The sequence below is a fragment of the Mus musculus genome, chromosome 11 (assembly GCF_000001635.26).
Source record: "Mus musculus strain C57BL/6J chromosome 11, GRCm38.p6 C57BL/6J".
NCBI classification, from domain to species: Eukaryota; Metazoa; Chordata; class Mammalia; order Rodentia; family Muridae; genus Mus; species Mus musculus.
This window is the reverse complement of record NC_000077.6, coordinates 97094426-97116052: the sequence shown is the minus strand read 5'-3', so window position 1 is coordinate 97116052 and position 21627 is coordinate 97094426. Positions and strand designations below refer to the sequence as shown.

Below are 21627 nucleotides of genomic sequence, written 5' to 3'. Positions count from 1 at the left end.
GCAAAGGAAGTGACTTACCCAGGTCCTACACACCCGAGTCACAGTCAGAGTCAGCCCTGGGACTCTGAACACTGACAGCCAAGCGCTACTTCCCGTGTCTTTCGCTAGCTGTTACGCTGCCACGTGAACGAGCTTTTGTGGGAGCATTTCAGCCAGCCCAGCCCACCGTGGGCTGCTTTGGGTGCAATCTTCTTGGGAGACAGCTTCCAAGTTTCCTCCTGGGCTAGAGGGACAAGCATCATCCTCGGGCCTGGGGGGTGGGGTGGGAGGCTAGCGATGGGGGGTGGGGGCGGCGGACAAGAGACAGCGAGCAAACACTTTGTGTAAAGTCACAAAGCCTGGGCATACAGGAGGCAGCAACAAATATCTGTTGACTATGGATAGTCTAAGTAGCTCTGAGCCTGCCAGAGGCGTGAGAATGCTCAGATGGTCCCATCTGGGGAAAGGGCCTTTGCTGTGCCTTCCAGGACTGGCGGAACTTCCTGGGGGAGAGAAACCGTTTCTCTCCTCGAAGTTTCAGAGTTTCAGGTGGCAGGTTGACTCTTTCCCAGATTGGGGCGACAAGAGACTTACACTTAGGAGTGGGGGTCGGGGCTTCAGTCCTCACCAAAAGCGAATTCGCGCTGTATTAGCCACGAGGGGGCGGGGCGGGGCGGGGCCAAGGTGGCGGGGTGAGGGGACCCAAGGAGCTTCATAAAGCCACAGCAAAGGCCGCCGCGCCGCTAGTGACAGCGCGGGCTGCAGAGAAAGCCCAGGAGCAGCTGCGCGCCTATCCAACGCGCGCTCAGGAGCCAAGCGTCCCAGCTCCCGCTCCAGTGAAGTTTCATTGGTCTTCGGACGCCGCCCCCGTCGCCCCAGCCCTAAGGACCCTCGGGTCTCTTCGACGGCTGCTGGAAGGCGCCCAGCCCGCCTCGGATGGGCATCGTGGAGCCGGGCTGCGGAGACATGCTGACCGGCACCGAGCCGATGCCGAGTGACGAGGGCCGGGGGCCCGGAGCGGACCAACAGCATCGTTTCTTCTATCCCGAGCCGGGCGCACAGGACCCGACCGATCGCCGCGCAGGTAGCAGCCTGGGGACGCCCTACTCTGGGGGCGCCCTGGTGCCTGCCGCGCCGGGTCGCTTCCTTGGATCCTTCGCCTACCCGCCCCGGGCTCAGGTGGCTGGCTTTCCCGGGCCTGGCGAGTTCTTCCCGCCGCCCGCGGGTGCGGAGGGCTACCCGCCCGTGGATGGCTACCCTGCCCCTGACCCGCGCGCGGGGCTCTACCCAGGGCCGCGCGAGGACTACGCATTGCCCGCGGGGTTGGAGGTGTCTGGGAAGCTGAGAGTCGCGCTCAGCAACCACCTGTTGTGGTCCAAGTTCAACCAGCACCAGACAGAGATGATCATCACTAAGCAAGGACGGTGAGTGAGGTGCGCGCCGAGCGCAGCGAGCTCGCAGGGCGGAGCCGGCGGGAGTCTGGCCTCGGTGGCCCGCCGGAACAACGACTTTCCTCTTTTTTTTTTTTTTTTTTTTTGAAATCAAAATTTGAAGCTGCAGGTTGCTGAGTCTTTGTGTTCGTAGACTGAGCTTCAGTTTTAGGAGACGGGGGAGCAGGGTTGCGGGGAGGGCACCGCAAGCTCCGGAGAGCCGCGGGTGCTGAGGGTATCAGAGGGCTCAAAAAGGATGATGCTGTGGGCGCAATTAGAAGTTACTTTGGTGCAGAGGAAAGGATGACTCTCGCTTCACCGAGAGTTGGCCGGTGGGGGGTGGGGGGTGGGGGACTGGAGGGGGTTAATTTGCTCCTTGCCTCAGTCTGGGATCTCAGTGGGCAGCGAGGAGTGTGTGTTATAGACCTGACTGACCGCCTTTCGGTCCTTAGGTATTCGGGAAATTGAAGTGTTGGGGGCAGAATATTTTTTGAGATCTCAGTGTGCCTGTTCCTTTGCTACTGCTGTGCTTAGGGTAGCTTTGGTGTATGGGGGAGGGGGGGAGCAGACTGGGATTTGGTGACATGGAGAAGCGGTCGCCAAGTTTCTTTTCCGGTCTTACTTTGAGATCATATGTCTAGAGAGGGAGAGAGAGAGAGAGAGAGAGAGGAGTGTGTGTGTGTGTGTGTGTGTGTGTGTGTGTGTGTGTGTTGTGTAGAGAGGTGGGAAGCAGCAAAACTTATAAAGGCACAAATAAATGCCGAGGGCCTGAACGTGCCAAGTTCAAGACCAGTTGCAGCTGGTGTCCAGTCTTGCACTGTGCTCTTTGAGGCTAGTCCCTAAAAATATGTCCACTTTCTCACCCAGCTATTCATCAGTCCAGCCTGGGGGAAGATGGAGGGGGTCCCCTAAGCCTGTTGCATTAGTGGTATGGTTTGTGGCTCAGCCTGCTGCTTCCGGATCGAGTCTCTTTGCTGAAGAAAGAGAAACTTGCAGTTTCTGAGGGGTCATTTATAGTATGCAACACCTCGAGTGGACCCTCTTGTGTCTTATGGGAAGAGGCAGCTACCTTTCCCAGTGAGGACCAGCCAGAACTTTGCCATTAGTGAGTTAGGATGTGCGGTATTAGGATGGAGACTCAAAATGTAATTGAGAGATTGCAAGGGTGGGGTTTCTGGGAGGGGGACAGAAACCCTTGCCGGATCCCAGGAGGCACTGCTAGAGTATATTCCCTTCGGATGATGTGGGGAGAGGGCAGATAGCTGCTAACTACAGCTGGTTTCAGGCTGCTGAGTTCTTCCTCGCGGGGATGAACTGAGAATAAAACATTTGATTGGTTTTTGGCTCATCCTTCATCCGCAAAGACTTCTGAGGAGTTTCCTCTGCTCCCCCAATCCTTCTCTGAGTGTCTCTGGCACTGGCCAGGTTGCTGGTCCTAGAGAATGTCTGAACTGGAAGGATCCAGAAGTCCCTGTCTCTCACTGCATAGAGAAACAGACCTAGAGACAGCAGGGGACTCTTCGGAGGTTCCCCAGCTGGGACCAGGCCTCAGATGGCACCTGTCTGCTCCTTTTTTCTCCATTCTCCACAGCCACCTACACTGTCTGAAAGCCCTGCGTGGTACACCCAAGTGCTTTCGCTTCCATTATTTCTAGGCGAGCCAGGCAGGGCTGGCCCGTTTCATACCCACGAATTCTGAGTTGCTGGGATAACCAGTGGCTTACGCTAGTCCCGCAGTAGACTAGGTGGGGCCTCTAACCATGGGACTTTCTAGTATGTCAGCAACAGGAGGCCCTCTCATCCCGGGGCCTGGCCAGTCCTCTCAATGCCTTGTCAGGCCTCAGCTCCTCCAGTCAGAGAGAGCATCAGCCACAACCTCAGTGATGGCTGAGCTGGGCTGGGGCCTGTCTGTCTGTGGGCTGGGTTGCTAGGGGAGGCATTTGGAGGGACACACTCTATATCACTGGGGCCTGTCTGTCTGTGGGCTGGGTTGCTAGGGGAGGCATTTGGAGGGACACACTCTATATCACTGGGGCCTGTCTGTCTGTGGGCTGGGTTGCTAGGGGAGGTATTTGGAGGGACACACTCTTTATCATTGGCCTGGCTCTATGGACTCCTCTCCTGTGTGCGCCTATAGGATTTTTTTCCCATGACCACTTTTGCTCTCTCCCGTTTGGATCGGTGCTCTTATTATTTTAAGTGCTGTAATTGGAACCTGGGGCCTAGTGTATACTAGTCATGTTTTTTTGTTTGTTTGTTTGTTTTAAAGCCAGCTGTGGTAGTGCACCCCTTAAGTAATGCACACGCATAATTGGAAACTAGCCTGTGCTACATAGTAACTTTCCCCTCCCTCTTTCTTTCTCTTTGCTATGTAGCAAAGGCCTCCTTTGAACTTCAGCTCTTCCTACCTCTGCCTCCCCAGTGCTGGGATTACAAGGATGTGCCACCACGCATGTTTGACACTCTGTCTCAAGGAATCAAAACTAGTTTACTTTTCAATGCTAAGAATTGAACCCAGGGCCTTATGTGTGCTCTGCACACACAGTCACACTGCTACTGAGCCACATCTTTAACTTCTTTTTTTTTTTTTTAAGATTTATTTATTTATTATATGTAAGTACACTGTAGCTGTCTTCAGACACTCCAGAAGAGGGTGTCAGATCTTGTTATAGATGGTTGTGAGCCACCATGTGGTTGATGGGATTTGAACTCCGGACCTTCGGAAGAGCAGTCGGGTGCTCTTACCCACTGAGCCGTCTCACCAGCCCAATTTCTTATTATGACAAATCACACTGTATAAAAATAAAAGGCCAGGCGTGGTGGCACATTCAATCCCAGCACTCAAGAGGTAGAGGCAGGCAGAACTCTGTGAGTTCGAGGCCAGCTTAGTCTACAAAGTGAGTTCCAGGACAGCCAGGGCTACACAGAGAAACCCTGTCTTGAAAACATCAAACAAACACACAAGACCAAAAACCCAAAAAACAAAAATAAACATAAAAGTAGAAAATATATCATCAGGCTTGGCTTTAAAACTATTCAGTATTGGTCTGGTCTTTTTTGTTGTGAGTTATTTTGCTTGTTTGGTTTTTGTTTTCTTTTTGACTCGGGGTCTCACTCTACAGGCTCAGCGGGCCTGGAACTCACTATAGAGATGGGGCTAACCTTGAACTTATAGAGATTCCTCTGTTCTTGCCTCCTGAGTGCTGCCATTAAAGGCATTTGCCACCTTGTGGGTATTTTGAGATAGGATCTTGCCTTGCAATCAAGATTGGTCAGCAATTGTTGATCTTTCTGCTTTGAATCTTTATGTTTCTCTGAAAATGAATTTCGGTTGAGACAAGATCTTAATTCATGTATTCCAGATTAGCCTGGAATTCTCAACCCACCTGCTTCACCCTCGGGAATGCTGGGATCACAAGTGTGCACTGTAACCATGCTTGACTTAAAAGTGGAATTAAAAAAAAGGGGGGGCTGGCAAAACGGCTCATTGGGTAAAGGCACTTGCTGCCACACCTGACAACCTGGGTTTGATTGCCCTGTGGGTTTGATTGCCAGGGCCCAAATGGTTGAAGGAGAGAATTGACTCCCATAGATTGTTCTCTGAACTCCAAACATACACTATGACATGTGGGTATTGTCCACCACTTGCACCATCCAAGAAAAGAAAAGTAAAAATAAGAAAAACAACAACAAAACAAAACAAATAAAAAACAAAACAAAACAAAAAAATCAACCAGGGTTGAAGAGATGGCTCAGTCAGTGAAGTGCTTGTTTTGCCAACGTGAGGACCTGGCATGAGGCAGAGACTGGCCGGTGGATCTGTGTAAATTCAAAGCCAGGTCTACAGAGTGAATTCCAGGACAGCCAGAGCTATAAAGAGAAACTCCATCTCAAAAAACAAACAAACAAACAAAACAAAAACAAAAAATAAAAAAATAGCCAATTACCTAGGTATGGTGGTGTTCGTAATACCTGGCCAGCCAGCCTAGAGTAATCAGAGACCTTTAGGCCAATGAAAGACCCTTGTGTTTAGATAGATAGATAGATAGATAGATAGATAGATAGATAGATAGATAGAGTAGACAGACAGACAGACAGTGCCTGAGAAATTATATCTGAGTTGTCTTCTGGCTTCTACATTGACATGGGCACACATACATACGTGCAAGTGCACACACACACACACACATGAATAAATAATTTAAAAAATCCAATTAGCACACCTAAAAAAGAAATTCCTAAATGCCTTCTGAGTGTTTCATAAGAGTGTGCTAGCATCATGTGTGTGTGTGTGGGGGGGGGCAATCCTCATATTTTGGATCCTAAGGCCACACTGCATGACATGGGGTCCCTGTTGGATGGGGCAGTGACTCCCCATCATTTCCTTTGATGCCTCTCTTCAGATCAGATCCCAGGGGTCCCATCCTGGAAAGCAGACAGGGAATACCACATCAGTTCAGCCTTACCAAGCCCTGTGGCCTCTGTATCTTCCAAGTTTGAGCTCCAGCTATCTGGGAGGTCCTGGCTGTTTCCTTTTGCTGAGAGTTTTGGGCTCAGAGCAGAGTCCTTTCAGTCCTCCTGCTTTGGCAGGCTGGCCTGTCCCTCTGTAGGTTTCAGTGACCTGTAAGTCACTACCACATCACCCACGGCTTTCTTTCTTTTTGAAAAATTCTTCCATCCCAGACCTAGCCACAGCCCCTCAGCCGTTGGTCCTGGGCTGACTCAGTCTGTCCCTGGTCCCTCCTCTCCCACCCACCCTGGGCTCACCCACTAGTATGGATCTGTGGTAGCGATGCTTTTGGTTCTGAGTGAAGAACAGGGGGATGACGGCTGATGAGGGCGGTTCTAGTGGGGCTCAGAGAGGGAAATGGAGCACAAGAAGAGTTTGAGGTGAGCCAGAGAAATGGCTCAGAAGTGAGGGTGCTTCCTGTAATCCTGACAAACTGAGTTCAGATCCCCCCACATACTCGTGCGGAGTAGGTTACCCCAACACGCAGGCATACACCTCCCTACAGAATAAAAATAATAAAATGTAATACTTGTCTTTTTCTTTGGTTCCCCCTACCAGGGATTTTGAGACAGGCTGCCCTGGAACTCTCTCTGTAGACCAGGGTGGCCTTGAACTCAGACATCTGCCTGTCTCTGCCTCCCAAGTGATGGGATTAAAGGCATGTGCCACCACCTTTCTATTAGATATAATACCTTAAAAACAAACAAACAAACAAACAAACAAACAAACAGGAAGAAGAGTCTGGAGTCTCCTTGGTGCACTTTTGGAGCAACCCGGGAGCACTGCGTGCAGGCTGAGCCAGTCAGTGTGTAGTGAATGGTAAATACAAATAATAGCCGTAGGACGAAAGGCTTTCTCAGTAGGCAAGAGAGGCCGGTCCCCGTGGGCGTGTGGGTGGGTACTAATTGCTGGTAATCCCCACTTTTCTGGCTGTGATTGGTTGATTATTATAATTAAGATAACTTTGGGGAGAGCTGGTGTTAAGTAGCTCGGTTTGCAGATGCGCTTGGTTATGTGACGTCCGGGTGGCGAAGGCGCTTCCTACTTCATGTGAGGTAGTGCCACAGCGCCTTAGTGTCTTTTCCCCATCGTCTCAACTCTCGAAATTTTTAATTACTTTTTTTTTTTTACTTATTATTTTACTTCTAAAATTACTTTTACTTTTTAAATATGTTTTTATGAGTATATGTGTGTGGGAGGGATCATGTATATGCTATGAGTATGGAGGAGCCTATAGAGATTGGAGGTCAGAGCTCCTGGAACTGGAATTATATAGGTGGTATGGAGCCTATAGAGAAGTCTAGTACAGCAGGCGTGGTGGCGCACGCCTTTAATCCCAGCACTCGGGAGGCAAAGGCAGGCAGATTTCTGAGTTTGAGGCCAGCCTGGTCTACAAAGTGAGTTCCAGGACAGCCAGGGCTATACAGAGAAATCCTGTCTCGAAAAACCAAAAAAAAAAAAAAAAAAAAAAAAAAAAAAAAAAAAAGATGTCAATTATGGGTCCTCTGTAAGGGCAGAATGTATTTTTAGCCACTGAGCCATCTCTCCAGTCTTTCATTTCTTTTTCTCTTTTGGTAAGACAGAGGCTCACTCCAGGCTAGCCTTGAGCTCCCTGTATCCAGGTTACCCTTGAATGTGCAGCACACCTTTTGCCTCAGGTTCCTAAGTGCTGAGATTTTAAGTGTAAGACACTGTATCCCACTAAGCTTTCAGACTTTTTTTTTTTAATTTAGATTTATTTTATTTGTAAATCTAATGTTTGGAATTATAAAATCGAATGTTTAATAATTACTCATCTAATGAATGAATGCTTTGCTCATGTGTATGTATGTCTGTACACAACATGCATGTCTGGTGTGCTCAGAAGTCAGAAGATGATGTTGAAGGCAGAGTTATAGGTAGTTGTGAGCCACCATGTGTGTGGGCTCTGGGTATTGAACCCAAATCCTCTGCAAGAACAAGTGCTTCTTTTTTTTTTTTTTGTTTTGTTATGAGACAGGGTTTCTCTATGTAGCCCTGGCTGTCCTGAAACTCACTCTGTAGACCAGGCTGGCCCCGAACTCAGAGATCCACCTGCCTCTGCCTCCTGAGTGCTGGGATTAAAGGCGTGCACCACCACACCCGGCTATAAGTGCTTCTTTAAAAACAAAAAAAAATATTTATTTTTATTTTATGTACATCGGTGTTTTGCCTACATGTATGTCTGTGTTGAGTGCTGGATCCCTTGAAACAGGAGTTACAGACAGGGGTAAGCTGCCATGTGGGTGCTTGGAATTGAAACTAGGTCCTCTTAGAAGAGCAGCCAGTGCTCTTAAGTGGTACACCATCTCTCCAGCCCCCAAAACAAGTGCATTTAATTGCTGAGCCACCTCTCCACCCATGGATTTTTTGTTGTTGGTGGTGCTATATTAAACCCAGGGTCTCATGGATGCTAGGCAATCAATGGTTTTTTTTTTAATTTTTTTTTTTATTTTTTAAGTACTTTGATGTTTTGCCTGCATGTATCTCTGTATCAGGGTGTCAGATCCCCTGGAACGGGAGATACAGATACTTGTGAGCCGCCATGTGGGTGCTAGGAATAGAACTTGGATCTTCTGGAAGAGCAGCCAGTGCTCTTAACCCTGAGCTGCCTCGCCAAACCCTAAACATGCACTCCTATACTGAGTTGCGACCCCAATTTAACTTCTCACATCTTTACAAAACACTTGTTTCAAGAGTCCTCTTTCTCCTCCTCCAGAGTCTGGGCCCATGGACTAAGAATCTCAAAATCTCTTGGAAACGGCTACTCAGAAAAGCCTAGCTGTTCTTTACCTGCTCTGAGGAGGACTCAGCTGGTCAATCCCATGGAAAGTTGATTGATGTCTGAAACTAGTCATTGCTTTGTTGTTGGAGACAGTGTCTCACTGTGTAGCCTTGTCTGGCCTAGAACTCACTATGTTCCCTGCCATGTCCCACAGCCGTGTAAAAATCATCGCTAGGCGGGTTAGCCTTGGGGCAGCAGAGAGTCATGGGATCTTGACTCTGTAAGTAGTTTTAAGGAGGTCAACTTGGTAGCAGATTCATCTCCACTACTGGTTTCTTCTTAGTAAAGCAACATGTAGATCAGGGAGCTATTTGGGGATTCTAGCTGCTGGTTATTTCAGTAGTGTGTGTGCATATGTGTGTGTGTGTGTGTGTGTGTGTATGTACATGTACAAGTGTGAACATTTGTGTAAAGGCCATTAGTTAACCTTGAAAGTCATTCCTCTGGAATCCTCTCTGTCTGTCTGTCTGTCTGTCTGTCTGTCTGTCTGTCTCTCTGTGTCTCTCTTTCTCTGTCTCTCTCTCCAGAATCTCTATATGTAGGCTGGCTTCAAACTCACAGTGATCTGCCTCTGCCTCTCAAATTCTGGGATTAAAGGCATGCGCCAGCATGCTTGGTTCATTTATTAATTAATTTGTTTGTTTGTTTATTTTTGAGACAGGGTCTCATTAGCCTAGAGTCTACCAAGAAGGCTAGGCTGGTTGACAAGAATCTAAATGTCTCTGCTTCCCCAGTTTTGGAATTCTAAGTAGATGTCACCACACCAGATGTCACCACACCAGGCTGCCTCTTCCTCTTCTCCTCCTCCTCCTCTTCAGTGTGGGCACTGGGTACTCATGTCTTCGTGATTGTGCAGCATCTCGCCATCTTTTAAAGTGAAACTAAGACCCCCCCTCCTTTGCCTTTCACTTACAATCTTCCTGTATCTTTTGTCACCCACTATCGGGACAACAGTAGGACAGATGGACAGAAACCGTAGTGTGGGGTATTCATCAATCTCTCTATAAGCTTCAGTGTCTTCAGGTGTAGAGTTTCAAGACGTTTTGTTTCTCCAAGGACTGTCTTGATGAGTTGGCTTGTGCGTAAGTGGAGGATGGATAAACATAGTATGAGGCTGGGTATGGGGCTTAGTGGCAGGGCCCTAGCCTAACATCCGCGAGGCCCTGGGTTCTATATTTGGCACCAAAAAGGTGTTTGCTATTCTGTTCCTTTAGAATAGAAAATATGAATGAGACCTGGTCACTAGGTAAGAAAATATATATGTTTTATGTTTTTTTATGTGTATGAATGTTACGTCTTCATGCATGTGTTACAGGTAGTTGTGGCCCATCATGTGGGTGTGGAGAATCAAGCCCAGGTCGTCTGGGAAAGCAGAGCCATCTCTCCAGCCACCTTACCCTCTTAAGACAGAGTCTCCCTGTCCCGTAGCTCTAGCTACCCTAGAACTGCATACGTAGACCAGGCTGGCCTCAGACTCATGGAGATCCATTTGCCTTTCCCTCCTGAGTGCTGGGATTAAAGACAAGTGCCAAGCCAGGCATGGTGGGTGGACCTCTGTGGGTCAGAGGCCAGCCTGGCTCACATAGCAAATTCTAGGATAGCCAGAATTACATATGAAACCCTGCTTCAAAATAATAAAATACGCTAGGCAGTGGTGGCGCACACTTTTAATCCCAGCACTTGGGAGGAGAGGCAAGCAGATTTCTGAGTTCGAGACCAGTCTGATCTACAGAGTGAGTTCCAGGACAGCCAGGGCTACTCAGAGAAACCCTGTCTCGAAAAACCAAATAAATAAATAAATAAATAAATAAATAAATAAATAAATAATAAATAAGCAAGCAAGCTAGGCAGTGGTGACACACACCTTTAATCCCAGCATTTGGGAGGTAGACCCAGGTGGATCTCTAAGTTTGAGACCAGTCTGGTCTACATAACAAGTTCCAGGACAGCCAGGGTTACACAGAGAAACCTTGTCTTGAAAAAGAAACAGGGCAGGAGAGGTGTCTAATGGCTAAGAGTACTGACTGGCTGCTTTCCCAGGGGTCCTCATTTCAACTCTCAGCAACCACATGGTGGTTCATGACCATCTATAGAGAGATCTGATGCCCTTTTCTGGCCTGCAGGTGAACATGCAGCAGAGCACTCATATATAAAATAAAATAAAATAAAATAAAGTCTAAAATGTTTTTTAAAAGCAACAAATATTAATAAAGACATGCACCACCATGCCCAACTCCCTATTTTTTAAACTTATTTTTATCTACATGTATGTGTGCTTTTGTGAGTTTATGTGCACCGTATGTGTGCAGGTTCTTGTGTAGGCCAGGGCCTGTTGAATCTCCTGTAGAGTTACAGACAACTTGTGAGCTGCCTGGTGTGGTTCTGGGAACCAAACCCTGATCTACAGAAGAGCATTAAGCGCTTCAATTTCAGAAACTACAATCTGAATGGCTTAAAGTGAATGGGTGAGGGAAATGGATTGAAAATATTCTCCCCACCTCGGGTTTTCCATACTTAGCTCTTGGTCTAGGGATGTAGCAAAGCTGGTAGGATTCTTGTCTAAAATTCACTATGTCTTAGGTGGATCCCTAACACTACACAAACTGGGTATAGTGGTGTGCACCCTAATCCTTGCACTTTGGAAGTTGAGGCAGGAAAATTCAGTCATCCTTAGCTACATTGTGAGTTTGAGGCTCCTCTAGTCTATAGGTTTCTTGATTAAGAGACAAAAGCTTTCCTATCCCATGTGGCTCCCTGAGAGGTGGGATGTGGGACCTAAAGGGATGTCCAGTGAGTGTTTGAATCTGTTGTTCTGACCACACCGCTCTCCCCGCCCCCTCCCCACTCCCAGCTGGGGCACAAAGGCAGAGCTCAGTCATTGGAACTGGTGATGCAGAGACTGGGCATGGTGGCTGTGGCAGTGAAGGCTGTGGCTAGAGTGGACAGAAGAGATGGTGATGGTAGCGCTTGGAGACAAGACGGCTGTGATGGTGATAATGAAAGTCAAGACTAGCGTAATGGCAACTGTGAGTCAGTGGCTGTAACTATGATGGAGATGGTGGGTGTGGTGACGGGAGTGACGATGGCCATGGTCATGGCGGAGGCGTAGCCAGAGTGAGGGTGGGAGTGGTGGCTTTGACGGAGGTGGTGGTTTGAGAGATAGAAGACATGGTGAAATCGATGGATATATTAATAAGATTGTAGAGATGGTAGCTGCAGATGTGGTGGAGGTGGTGTCTGTAGAGATGGAGGTAGCGGTGTCTGTATTATGGTGGACATGGTGGCTGTATTGGTGGTGGTGGTGGGGTGGAGGTGGTGGCTGGAGACAACATAGCTGTAATCATGGTAATGGCAACGGCAATGATTGTGGAAGTGACAGTAACAACCCTGGAGGTTGTACTGGTAGAGACGGTGTCACCGTGATGGTGGAGATAGCGGTGAGAATGATAGTGGTTGTGATATGGAGGTGGTGGTTGTCATGATCGTGATAATGGGGGGCAGCCATGGTGGAAGTGGTGGGGAGGCCTTTGCAGGAGAGCGTTCCCTTTTCTGATGCTTTCACTTTAGAACAAGGGAGGGTCATGCAGGATCCCACCCACCCACCAACTTCTGCTTTTCCTGGGACCCAAGACTAAGCATAAGAACGATTAGAGCCTTCAGGATGCCTAGGGTGTTTGATGAGTTTCTGAAGGCCAGACTTGGGGCAGGGCACACTATAGATGTGACTGGAGTGTGGGACAGAGAGGACCTGTCAGTGACTTCCATGGGGCAGGAGTGTGTTGCAGAGCGGGAGAGTCATGGTGGAGCTGTGGAACTCAGGCACACCCACCTTCTGGGACTATCTTTAAAGGGTTGCCTGGTGCCTTTGGCCCATGCAGGAAGCTCACTAATGTTAGAGACAGTGGTTTCCAGATAATTATCTAGTAACTGATCTTTTGAGAGGAAAGCGTTATCAAAAGTCTGCAGGCTGGGATGTGGCTCAGTGGTAGAGTGCTTGCCCATCATGCATTAAGCCTTGGGTTTAATCAGCAGCAGTACAGAGGGGTAGGCACTGATTTACTGTGTCTGCTGGTGCCCTGCAGCTGACTCTAAGCTACCAACATGACAGGGTTGAACACAGAATTGGGGGCAATGCACAGTAGCCATTGTCTCTGTTCTTCAGCTGCCTCAGACAAAGACACAAGTAAGCTCAAGCCGGGGCCACAGTACAACACGTCAGAGCACTGAGAAGAGACTCTTGGGTTGTGTGTACCTTGGCTTTTGGTAGAACGTGATTATTGTTAAGTGTGAACAATTTAATTTTGTTTTTGTTTTTGTTTTGTTTTTCAGGACAGGGTATCTCTGTGTAGTCCTGGCTATCCTGAGACTTGGTTTTATAGACCAGGCTGGCCTCAAACTCAGCGATCCTCCTGCCTCTGCTCTTAGGTGCTAAGATTAAAGATGTGTTCTACCACACTGGCTAGTGCAATTTAACTTTAAAAAAAAGATGTATTGCTGGGCGTGGTGGCGCACGCCTTTGATCCCAGCATTTGGGAGGCAGAGGCAGGTGGATTTCTGAGTTCGAGGCCAGCCTGGTCTACAAAGTGAGCTCCAGGACAGCCAGGGCTACACAGAGAAACTCTGTCTCAAAAAAAAAAAAGATATATTATTAATTTTGTGTGTGTGTGTGTGTGTGTGTGTGTGTGTGTATGGACATGTGGGTGTCAGTGGAATCCAGAGGCATTGGATCACCTTGGAGCTGGAGTTAAAGACTGTTGTAAGCTGACGTGGGTGCTGAGAACTGAACTCAGTCCCCCTGGAAGAACACTATATGCTCTTAACCATTGAGCCATTTCTTCAGTCCTATGAATTAATTTTCTGTTACACACACACAGACACACACACGTATATTTAAATTTATTTATTTATTTATTTCATATATGATTACACTGCAGCTGTCTTCAGACACACCATAAGAGGACTACAGATCCCATTACAGATGGTTGTGAGCCACCATGTGGTTGCTGGGAATTGAACTCATGCTCTCCGGAAGAGCAGTCAGTGCTCTTAACCGCTGAGCCATCTCTCCAGCCTACATCTATATTTAATAACTAACAAGCTAGCTACCTTCTGACACACTTGTCAGTTGGCTCTTGAGGACAAGTGAAGGCCGGCTACAGCTTGACACATGCACACAGGTGACTGCCACTGAGCCCTGGCTGATGGTCCCTGGAACTTCTCTGTTCCCCACAGGCGAATGTTCCCATTCCTGTCCTTCACCGTGGCCGGGCTGGAGCCCACAAGCCATTACAGGATGTTTGTGGATGTGGTCTTGGTGGACCAGCACCACTGGCGGTACCAGAGCGGCAAGTGGGTGCAGTGTGGAAAGGCAGAAGGCAGCATGCCAGGTACAAGCTTCGGGAGTGGTGGGCATGCGTTTCCTCCTAGACAGGGCGCCCCCTGGTGGATTACTCAAGCCCTTACCCCGATGTGAAGGATTGAACCCTACAGCCTATCCACCCACCTCACCCTTCCTTTGGCTTCTTACCTCTTCTCTAATTTGATTTAACTGAGGTGGGGAGTGGGGGAGGGAGAAAGAGACTCACTCTGCTCAGTCCTCTGCCCTTATCTGCCCCTGCTCAGCCTGTCTGTCCTCTCCCTTGCATCTTTCTCACGGTCCACTCAGAAGAGGCAAAATCCCACATCTCCAGTGTCTGGTCGATACTTGACAATAAGGTTAACTGTCCACAGGGAACCGCTTATATGTCCACCCAGACTCCCCCAACACCGGAGCCCACTGGATGCGCCAGGAAGTTTCATTTGGGAAGCTAAAGCTCACCAACAACAAGGGGGCTTCCAACAATGTGACCCAGGTAGGATTGTCAGACCCACCTGCCTATATGTCTGAGATCTACCCCCTGACATTTCCTAAGACCCACTTTGTACTGTTGGAGTCTCGTCTCCTCTCCTCTCCTCTTCTCCTCTCTTCCCTACATAGCCAAGGATAACCATGAACTTCTGTTCCATCTGCTCCTGAGGGTGAGATCACAGGCATGCACCACCAGGCCTGATTGATGTGGTTCAATCAGATATTGCACCAGACTAGACAAAGGTGCTAGCAATTGAGCTGCTCTATGCCCCGGCTCCTTTTCTTCCTCTCTATGAGTCTTTCCTACCCATCTTTGGGAGACAATGAGATGGGTGGACACTGGATCTCTGGCAGTGGTTGCTCCTGGGTCAACACAAGTCAGAACAACATGAGGGCTTCTTCACTAGATCATGATCTGTCACCGAGATGGTCCTAGAGCTTCAGGGAATGGATGTTCAGTGTGAAAGTGACTTTACATTGAACAATTATGGGTCTTGTTTTGGTTTGTTTTACACATTTACTTCATCCATCCATCCATCCATCCATCCATCCATCCATCCATCCATTTATCCATCTATCCATCCATCCATCTATCCATCCATCCATCCATCCATCCATCCATTTATCCATCTATCCATCCATCCATCTATCCATCCATCCATCCATCCATCTATCTATCTATCTATCTATCTATCTATCTATCTATCTATCTATCTATCTATCTATCATCTATCTACTTATGTAGTTATTTACTTAGTAAGTTACTCAGTTAGTTAGTTGTGGGGGAGTAAGTTGCTATGATGTGTTTGTGGAGGTCAGAGGACAACTTGCTGAAGTTGATTCCCTTTTTCTACCACGTGGATCCCAGGGATCAAACTCAGGTCGCCAGGCTTGGCAGCAAATGCCTTTATCTGATGAGCCATCTCCACAGACCCAGTCCTGTTTTGTTTTTTTGTTTTTTGTTTTTTTAAATTAAACAACAAAACAAAACCTGGAGCTGGAGAGAAGATTCAGTTGGTAAAGTGTTTCCCTTGAAAGACAAAGACCTGAGTTTCATCCCTAGAACCTAGGTTAAAAGAGAAAAGAAAAGCCAGTTGTAATGGCATGAACCAGTTATTTAAACACTGGGAGCGGGTGGCGGGGACACAGGTGGATCCCTAGGGCTCACTGGCCAGCCAGCCTACTTGGTGAGTTCCAGTAGGGATGCTTAGGGGAAGTTGCATGGTGGTAAGGTGGTCGAAGCCACAAGATGAACTCAGGCATCCTTTCTAGTCTGTCTCACTGTGGGGCTAGTAGTTACGTAGGAGAGTGCATCTAGAGATGAGGCCAGCTTGAGGTCAGGAGGACCTTCCTTCCAGCTCCTTCCGTGACCCTGTCACCCCCTGGCCCCTCTCCAGATGATCGTCCTGCAGTCTCTCCACAAGTACCAGCCCCGGCTGCACATCGTGGAGGTGAATGATGGAGAGCCAGAGGCTGCCTGCAGTGCTTCTAACACACACGTCTTTACTTTCCAAGAGACCCAGTTCATTGCAGTGACTGCCTACCAGAACGCAGAGGTGAGCCCGGGGACGGGCATCTGCCAGAGGGAGGGTGGGACAGACTTCTTGAGGAGGAAGAGGGGACTCAGAGAACTCTATTTCCCCGTCTCTAGATCACTCAGCTGAAAATCGACAACAACCCCTTTGCCAAAGGATTCCGGGAGAACTTTGAGTCGTAAGTGTTCTGAGTTCAAATCCCCTTTGGTCTTTCTGAGATGGGACTGTGGTTCAGTGCTCAACATGCCCTGTCTCTGCTTCAGGGGTCTGGGGACCATCATATTAGAAGCCTAATATAGCCTTGATCTCTCTTTCTCTCTCTCTGTCTCTCTCTGTCTCTCTCTGTCTCTGTCTCTCTGTATTTATTTTATTTATACGAGTACACAGTAGCTGTCTTCAGACACACCAGAAGAGGGCATTGGATCTCATTACAGACGGCTGTGAGCCACCATGTGGTTGTTGGGAATTGAACTCAGGACCTCTGGAAGAGCAAGCAGCCAGTGCTCTTAACTGCTGAGCCATCTCTCTAGCCCCCTCATTCATTGTTTTTATTTTTATTTATTTTTTAGCATGTACGCATCTGTTGATACGAGTGTCCCCTCGCCACCTGGACCCAACTGTCAACTGCTTGGGGGAGACCCCTTCTCACCTCTTCTATCCAACCAGTATCCTGTTCCCAGCCGTTTCTACCCCGACCTTCCAGGCCAGCCCAAGGATATGATCTCACAGCCTTACTGGCTGGGGACACCTCGGGAACACAGTTATGAAGCGGAGTTCCGAGCTGTGAGCATGAAGCCCACACTCCTACCCTCTGCCCCGGGGCCCACTGTGCCCTACTACCGGGGCCAAGACGTCCTGGCGCCTGGAGCTGGTTGGCCCGTGGCCCCTCAATACCCGCCCAAGATGAGCCCAGCTGGCTGGTTCCGGCCCATGCGAACTCTGCCCATGGACCCGGGCCTGGGATCCTCAGAGGAACAGGGCTCCTCCCCCTCGCTGTGGCCTGAGGTCACCTCCCTCCAGCCGGAGCCCAGCGACTCAGGACTAGGCGAAGGAGACACTAAGAGGAGGAGGATATCCCCCTATCCTTCCAGTGGCGACAGCTCCTCTCCCGCTGGGGCCCCTTCTCCTTTTGATAAGGAAACCGAAGGCCAGTTTTATAATTATTTTCCCAACTGAGAAAATGCCGCTGAATTGGAAGGTGCCCACTAACTTAGAAAACAGACGCGGGGCTGAGAGCCCCGAGCTCTTCCCCATCCCTTCCCTGTATAGTGATTGGTTGGAGAGGAAGCGGGGCAAGAAGGATTCTGGGGTTTACTTCTTGTTTCCTGGCCCACAAGGAAATACGACAGGAGTGTCCCCTGCCCCTTTCTCTGCCCGAACTACAGTCACGAACCTGGTGCTGCTTCTGACCCCATGGTTCCATGGAGAACGGAGAATGGACTCCAGAGAGTTTTGGACCCAGAGGGACTTCATGGCTTTCTGCGAGGTGGAGGGGTCGGGGTGGGGAGTCCAGGAGAGCTGCTCTCTTCCCCTGTCCAGTCAGTAACTTTCAACTGTTGGTCTGACACCTGTGTTAATCTCTGACCTGAAAGTGAAGATACACGCATTTTTACAACAGCCAGCCAAACAGAGAAGACTCAGGTGACTGCGGGCGGACTGGGCCACCTGCGAGGAGACAAGAGAGGGTGGGTGCAGAGGAAGGGTTTGAAGGGTGCACATTTCACCAGGCGAGGTCACTTTGAACCGGTGTGTACACACACGGGTGTCTCTTTTTTATTTCTTCGGGAGGGGGGAGGCTATTTATTGTAGAGAGTGGTGTCTGGATGTATTTCTTCTGTTTTGCATCACTTTCTGGAAATAAACATGGACCTGGTAAACACGCCCTCCTTCTGTGGCTGGTCGGTAGGAGGTGTGTGTGTGTGGATCAAAGTTTGCTGATCTAGCAAAGTTGTCCTGTGGGCTCTTGATTTTGGGGGGTAACTGCCAGGAACCTAAAGTGACCCCACTTAGGGATAAACTCAGAGTATGTCTTGTCCTCAGCACTCCAGCTGATGGTTCATGCCACCACATGTGACCAAAGGTGTATTGTGACCAAAGAGCCCCTCAGCCTATGTTGCCTGCTCAGAACCCTGGAGGGAGGCAGTGTGGGAGCAAGGTTAGGACCAGGCTGGGTCGGGTGGAGTTTAGGAAAGCCAGGACTCTTGATTTATCTTTGCATCACTCTCCATTTTTTAGGAGTTTGTTCAAGTGTTAAAGGCATAAGTAGAAATTATACCATGTGATGTTGCCACTCTTTTGTAGGTCACGATCAGGCATACACTAGCAATTCCACATGAGTCACCTTAGTACACACTCGGGCAGGATTAGCGCTTGATGAAGTCCTCAGTGTGGGAGCTCTCCTCTCTCTTTTCCCCCCACCCCTCTTATTTAGTTTTCATTCATAACCATAAACTTAACTCTGAAATCCAGCTAGACTTGGAGGGGAAGAAGGGAAATATGGGACCCCAGGCACTTCAGTGAGAGCAGAGATTACAGGGTGTTGCGAGCAGATGACGTGGGGGTGCTTTCCTGAGCTACAGAAGGAATGGTCTGGTGGGTAAGATGCTCGAAAGTCAAAAGAATTAGAGTTGTCCATGGTTGGAAGTGGGGATCTTATTTTCCTCCTGGTTTTGCCATTCCTGGACCCCCAAACACTCCATGGCTTCCACGATGTTCATGCCTTCTCTCCCCTTCCCCTCAGTCTTGGCAATGCAGGTGAAAAACCAGTGGGAAGCATTAATGTTTGGTCCAGCATTTGCATGGACAAGATGCCAATGACCAGGGCGCTTCAGGATGAAGTTCTCATGCTCCAACTTCTCCCTGTAGATGGACCTGCCGCCAGTGCCACGGTGGTGTGTGACATCACCACCTTGGCACATGAATCCTAGAATTACTGTGTGAGAGTAGGAACCCTTACACCCAAATCCTATCTCTCCAGACAGAGCTCAGAGCACGGAAGTTCTCTGCTGCCTTTGGAACTGTGTCTACAAACAGCTTAAAGATTATGTTGTAACCCAGGCTGGCTTCCAATTCACGGTGATCCTCCCGTCTCATCCTCCCAAGAGCTAGGATTACAGACACAAACCACCATGCCCAGCTTTCTAGCTCTCTGTTTCTGAGAGAGAGAGAGAGAGAGAGAGAGAGAGAGAGAGAGAGAGAGAGAGAGAGAGAATTTGAGTCAGGGGTAAATGGCTAGCTGCATGCACAGACTGACCACCCAAGCTTGATGCCTTGAATTCATGCAACAGCTGAATCTGGTAGCACACATCTGCCATCCCAGAGCTCCTAAGAGATGGGAGGCAGAGACAGGAGGGTGTCTTGGCAGCTTACCAGATGACTGGCACAGTAGGACAGTAGGAAAACAGTGGGGAAGAGAACAGTTTTAACTTGGCAAGAAGAGAACCAACCTCAAAAGATTGTTCTGATTTCCAGGTTGGCCTTACAACATAGACCAGGCTGGCCTCAAACTTACAGAGATCCACCTGCCTCTGCTTCCTGAGAGCTGGGATCAAAGATGTGCCCCACCACACCCAGCTGTGTATGTGTATATTTGTGTGGGTGCCATGGAAACCAGAAGTGGGTATCAGATTCCCTGAAGCTGGAGTCAGATGTGGTTTTGAGCCTCCAGATCAGTGATGGTTTGGTGGGAACCAAACTCAGGCCCTCTGTGACATCATCAGATGCTCTCAACTGATGAGCCACTGCTCCACACCCTAAAATTAAAAAAAAAACAAAACAATTCAAGCCAGTTGAGGTGGCAAGTGCCTGCAAACTCAGCACTCGGGTGACTGAGACAGGAAGGCAGACAGTTGGAGACCAACCCAGGCTGCACAGTGAGACCCTATAGTGAGGAAAAGAATAAGGACAACTGCAAATGATATCAAATTTTGCTACACTTGAATAACTGACATTACCATTCAATGGGTTAGACAAACAGAAATGGTTTATAAAATTGTGACCCTACAGAAATCATGTTTTGTCTTAATGAAAATGGTTGTATTTTAATTTGTAGATTAATAATACAAATAAGCAAAACACACACACACACACACACACACACACACACACACACGTACACACACACACAAACCTCTCAGAACCCAGCTGAAATAAGAGAATTGTGGGTTGGTGATAAAAGTTTCCTCACTAGCAGAACTATTCTTTGCACAGACACCCCTGAAATGAAGAAAAGAAAAAAAAATAGGGCTGGAGAGATGGCTCAGCGGTTAAGAGCACCGACTGCTCTTCCAAAGGTCCTGAGTTCAAATCCCAGCAACCACATGGTGGCTCACAACCATCCATGACAAAATCTGATGCTCTCTTCTGGAGTGTCTGAAGACAGCTACAGTATACTTACATATAATAAATAAATAAATAAATATTTTAAAAAAAAAGAAAAGAAAAAAAATAGTCTTTGAAAGGAACGCTGTAAGGTTAAGAAAGGTTTTTTGAGCTAGAGTTATAGATAGTTGTGAGCCACTATGTGGATGCTGGGAATTGAACCTGGGCCCTCTGCAGGAGCAACCAGTGCTCTTAACCACTAAGCCATCTTTCCAGTGCATTAAATTCTTTTGTATTCATTTACTTGCTCATTTTTATACGGATTAGTGTTTTGCCTGCATCTATGGCTGTACACTTGGGTAGAGTGCCTGATGCCCACAGAGGTCAGAAGAGGGTGTCAGATGCCCTGAGACTGGAATTTCAGAGGGTTGTGAGCCACCATGTGGGTGTTGGGAATTGAACCTAGGACTCTCCAGAAGAGCAACCAGTGCTTTAACCCACTGACCTATCTAGCTCCACACCACAAACTCCTAAGGCATTTCTCCACTATGTTTTAGTCGATACCATCTCTCTTTGGAATTATGATGCTATTTTGATTCATGATCATCCACTTTAAATTTAGGTGTTTCTTTCATCTTCTGTGTTCTGAATATTGAATGGCACATGTTGGTTTGAAGTCCTGTGGCAGGCTGGGAGTGGGTATGTGCATGTGGGTGGATGTTACTGAGGCTCAAACCCAGGGCCTCAGGTGTGCTAGGCAGGCACTCCACCAGAGAGCTACATTTCCAGTCTCATCGATGTTAAACCAGGGGTTCTCAACCTGTGGGTCTCGACCCCCCTTCCAAAGCACTGATGATTACATTGCAATTCAAAGTTATAGTCATGAAGCAACAAGATGATTTTGTGTGGGGGGGGCAGTTCTCACCACAGCATGAGGAATTCTACTAAAGAGTTGCAGCATTAGGAAGGTGGAGAATCAGGGCTCTGGATTCTCTTTCACATTGAAGTCTTAAATACTGGGTGATCCTTATCAACTCACATTTAATAGCAAGGCTCTGGTAGTCCCTTTAAGAGCACTTGGGTGTATAGGAGAAGTGGCTATCTCTCACGGGCTTCCCATAGGGTGATCCAGGAGGGTGACCCTGCAGAGAAGCTGGCAGTGGGGTGCTGGATCTGACCTTGATTAGCTTATGAAGCCTGAA

General features: G+C 48.4%; 1 protein-coding gene across 1 annotated transcript; it reads left to right on the top strand.

Annotated features, from left to right (window-relative positions):
• The first annotated feature begins 721 nt into the window (after positions 1–721).
• Tbx21 (T-box 21) lies at positions 722–18046 on the top strand. The gene is made up of 6 exons (NM_019507.2): positions 722–1403; positions 13955–14109; positions 14453–14574; positions 15968–16126; positions 16222–16283; positions 16675–18046. The coding sequence occupies exons 1-6, from the start codon at positions 916–918 to the stop codon at positions 17279–17281; spliced, it is 1593 nt and encodes a 530-aa protein (NP_062380.2). The 5' UTR covers positions 722–915; the 3' UTR covers positions 17282–18046.
• The last annotated feature ends 3581 nt before the right edge of the window (positions 18047–21627 follow it).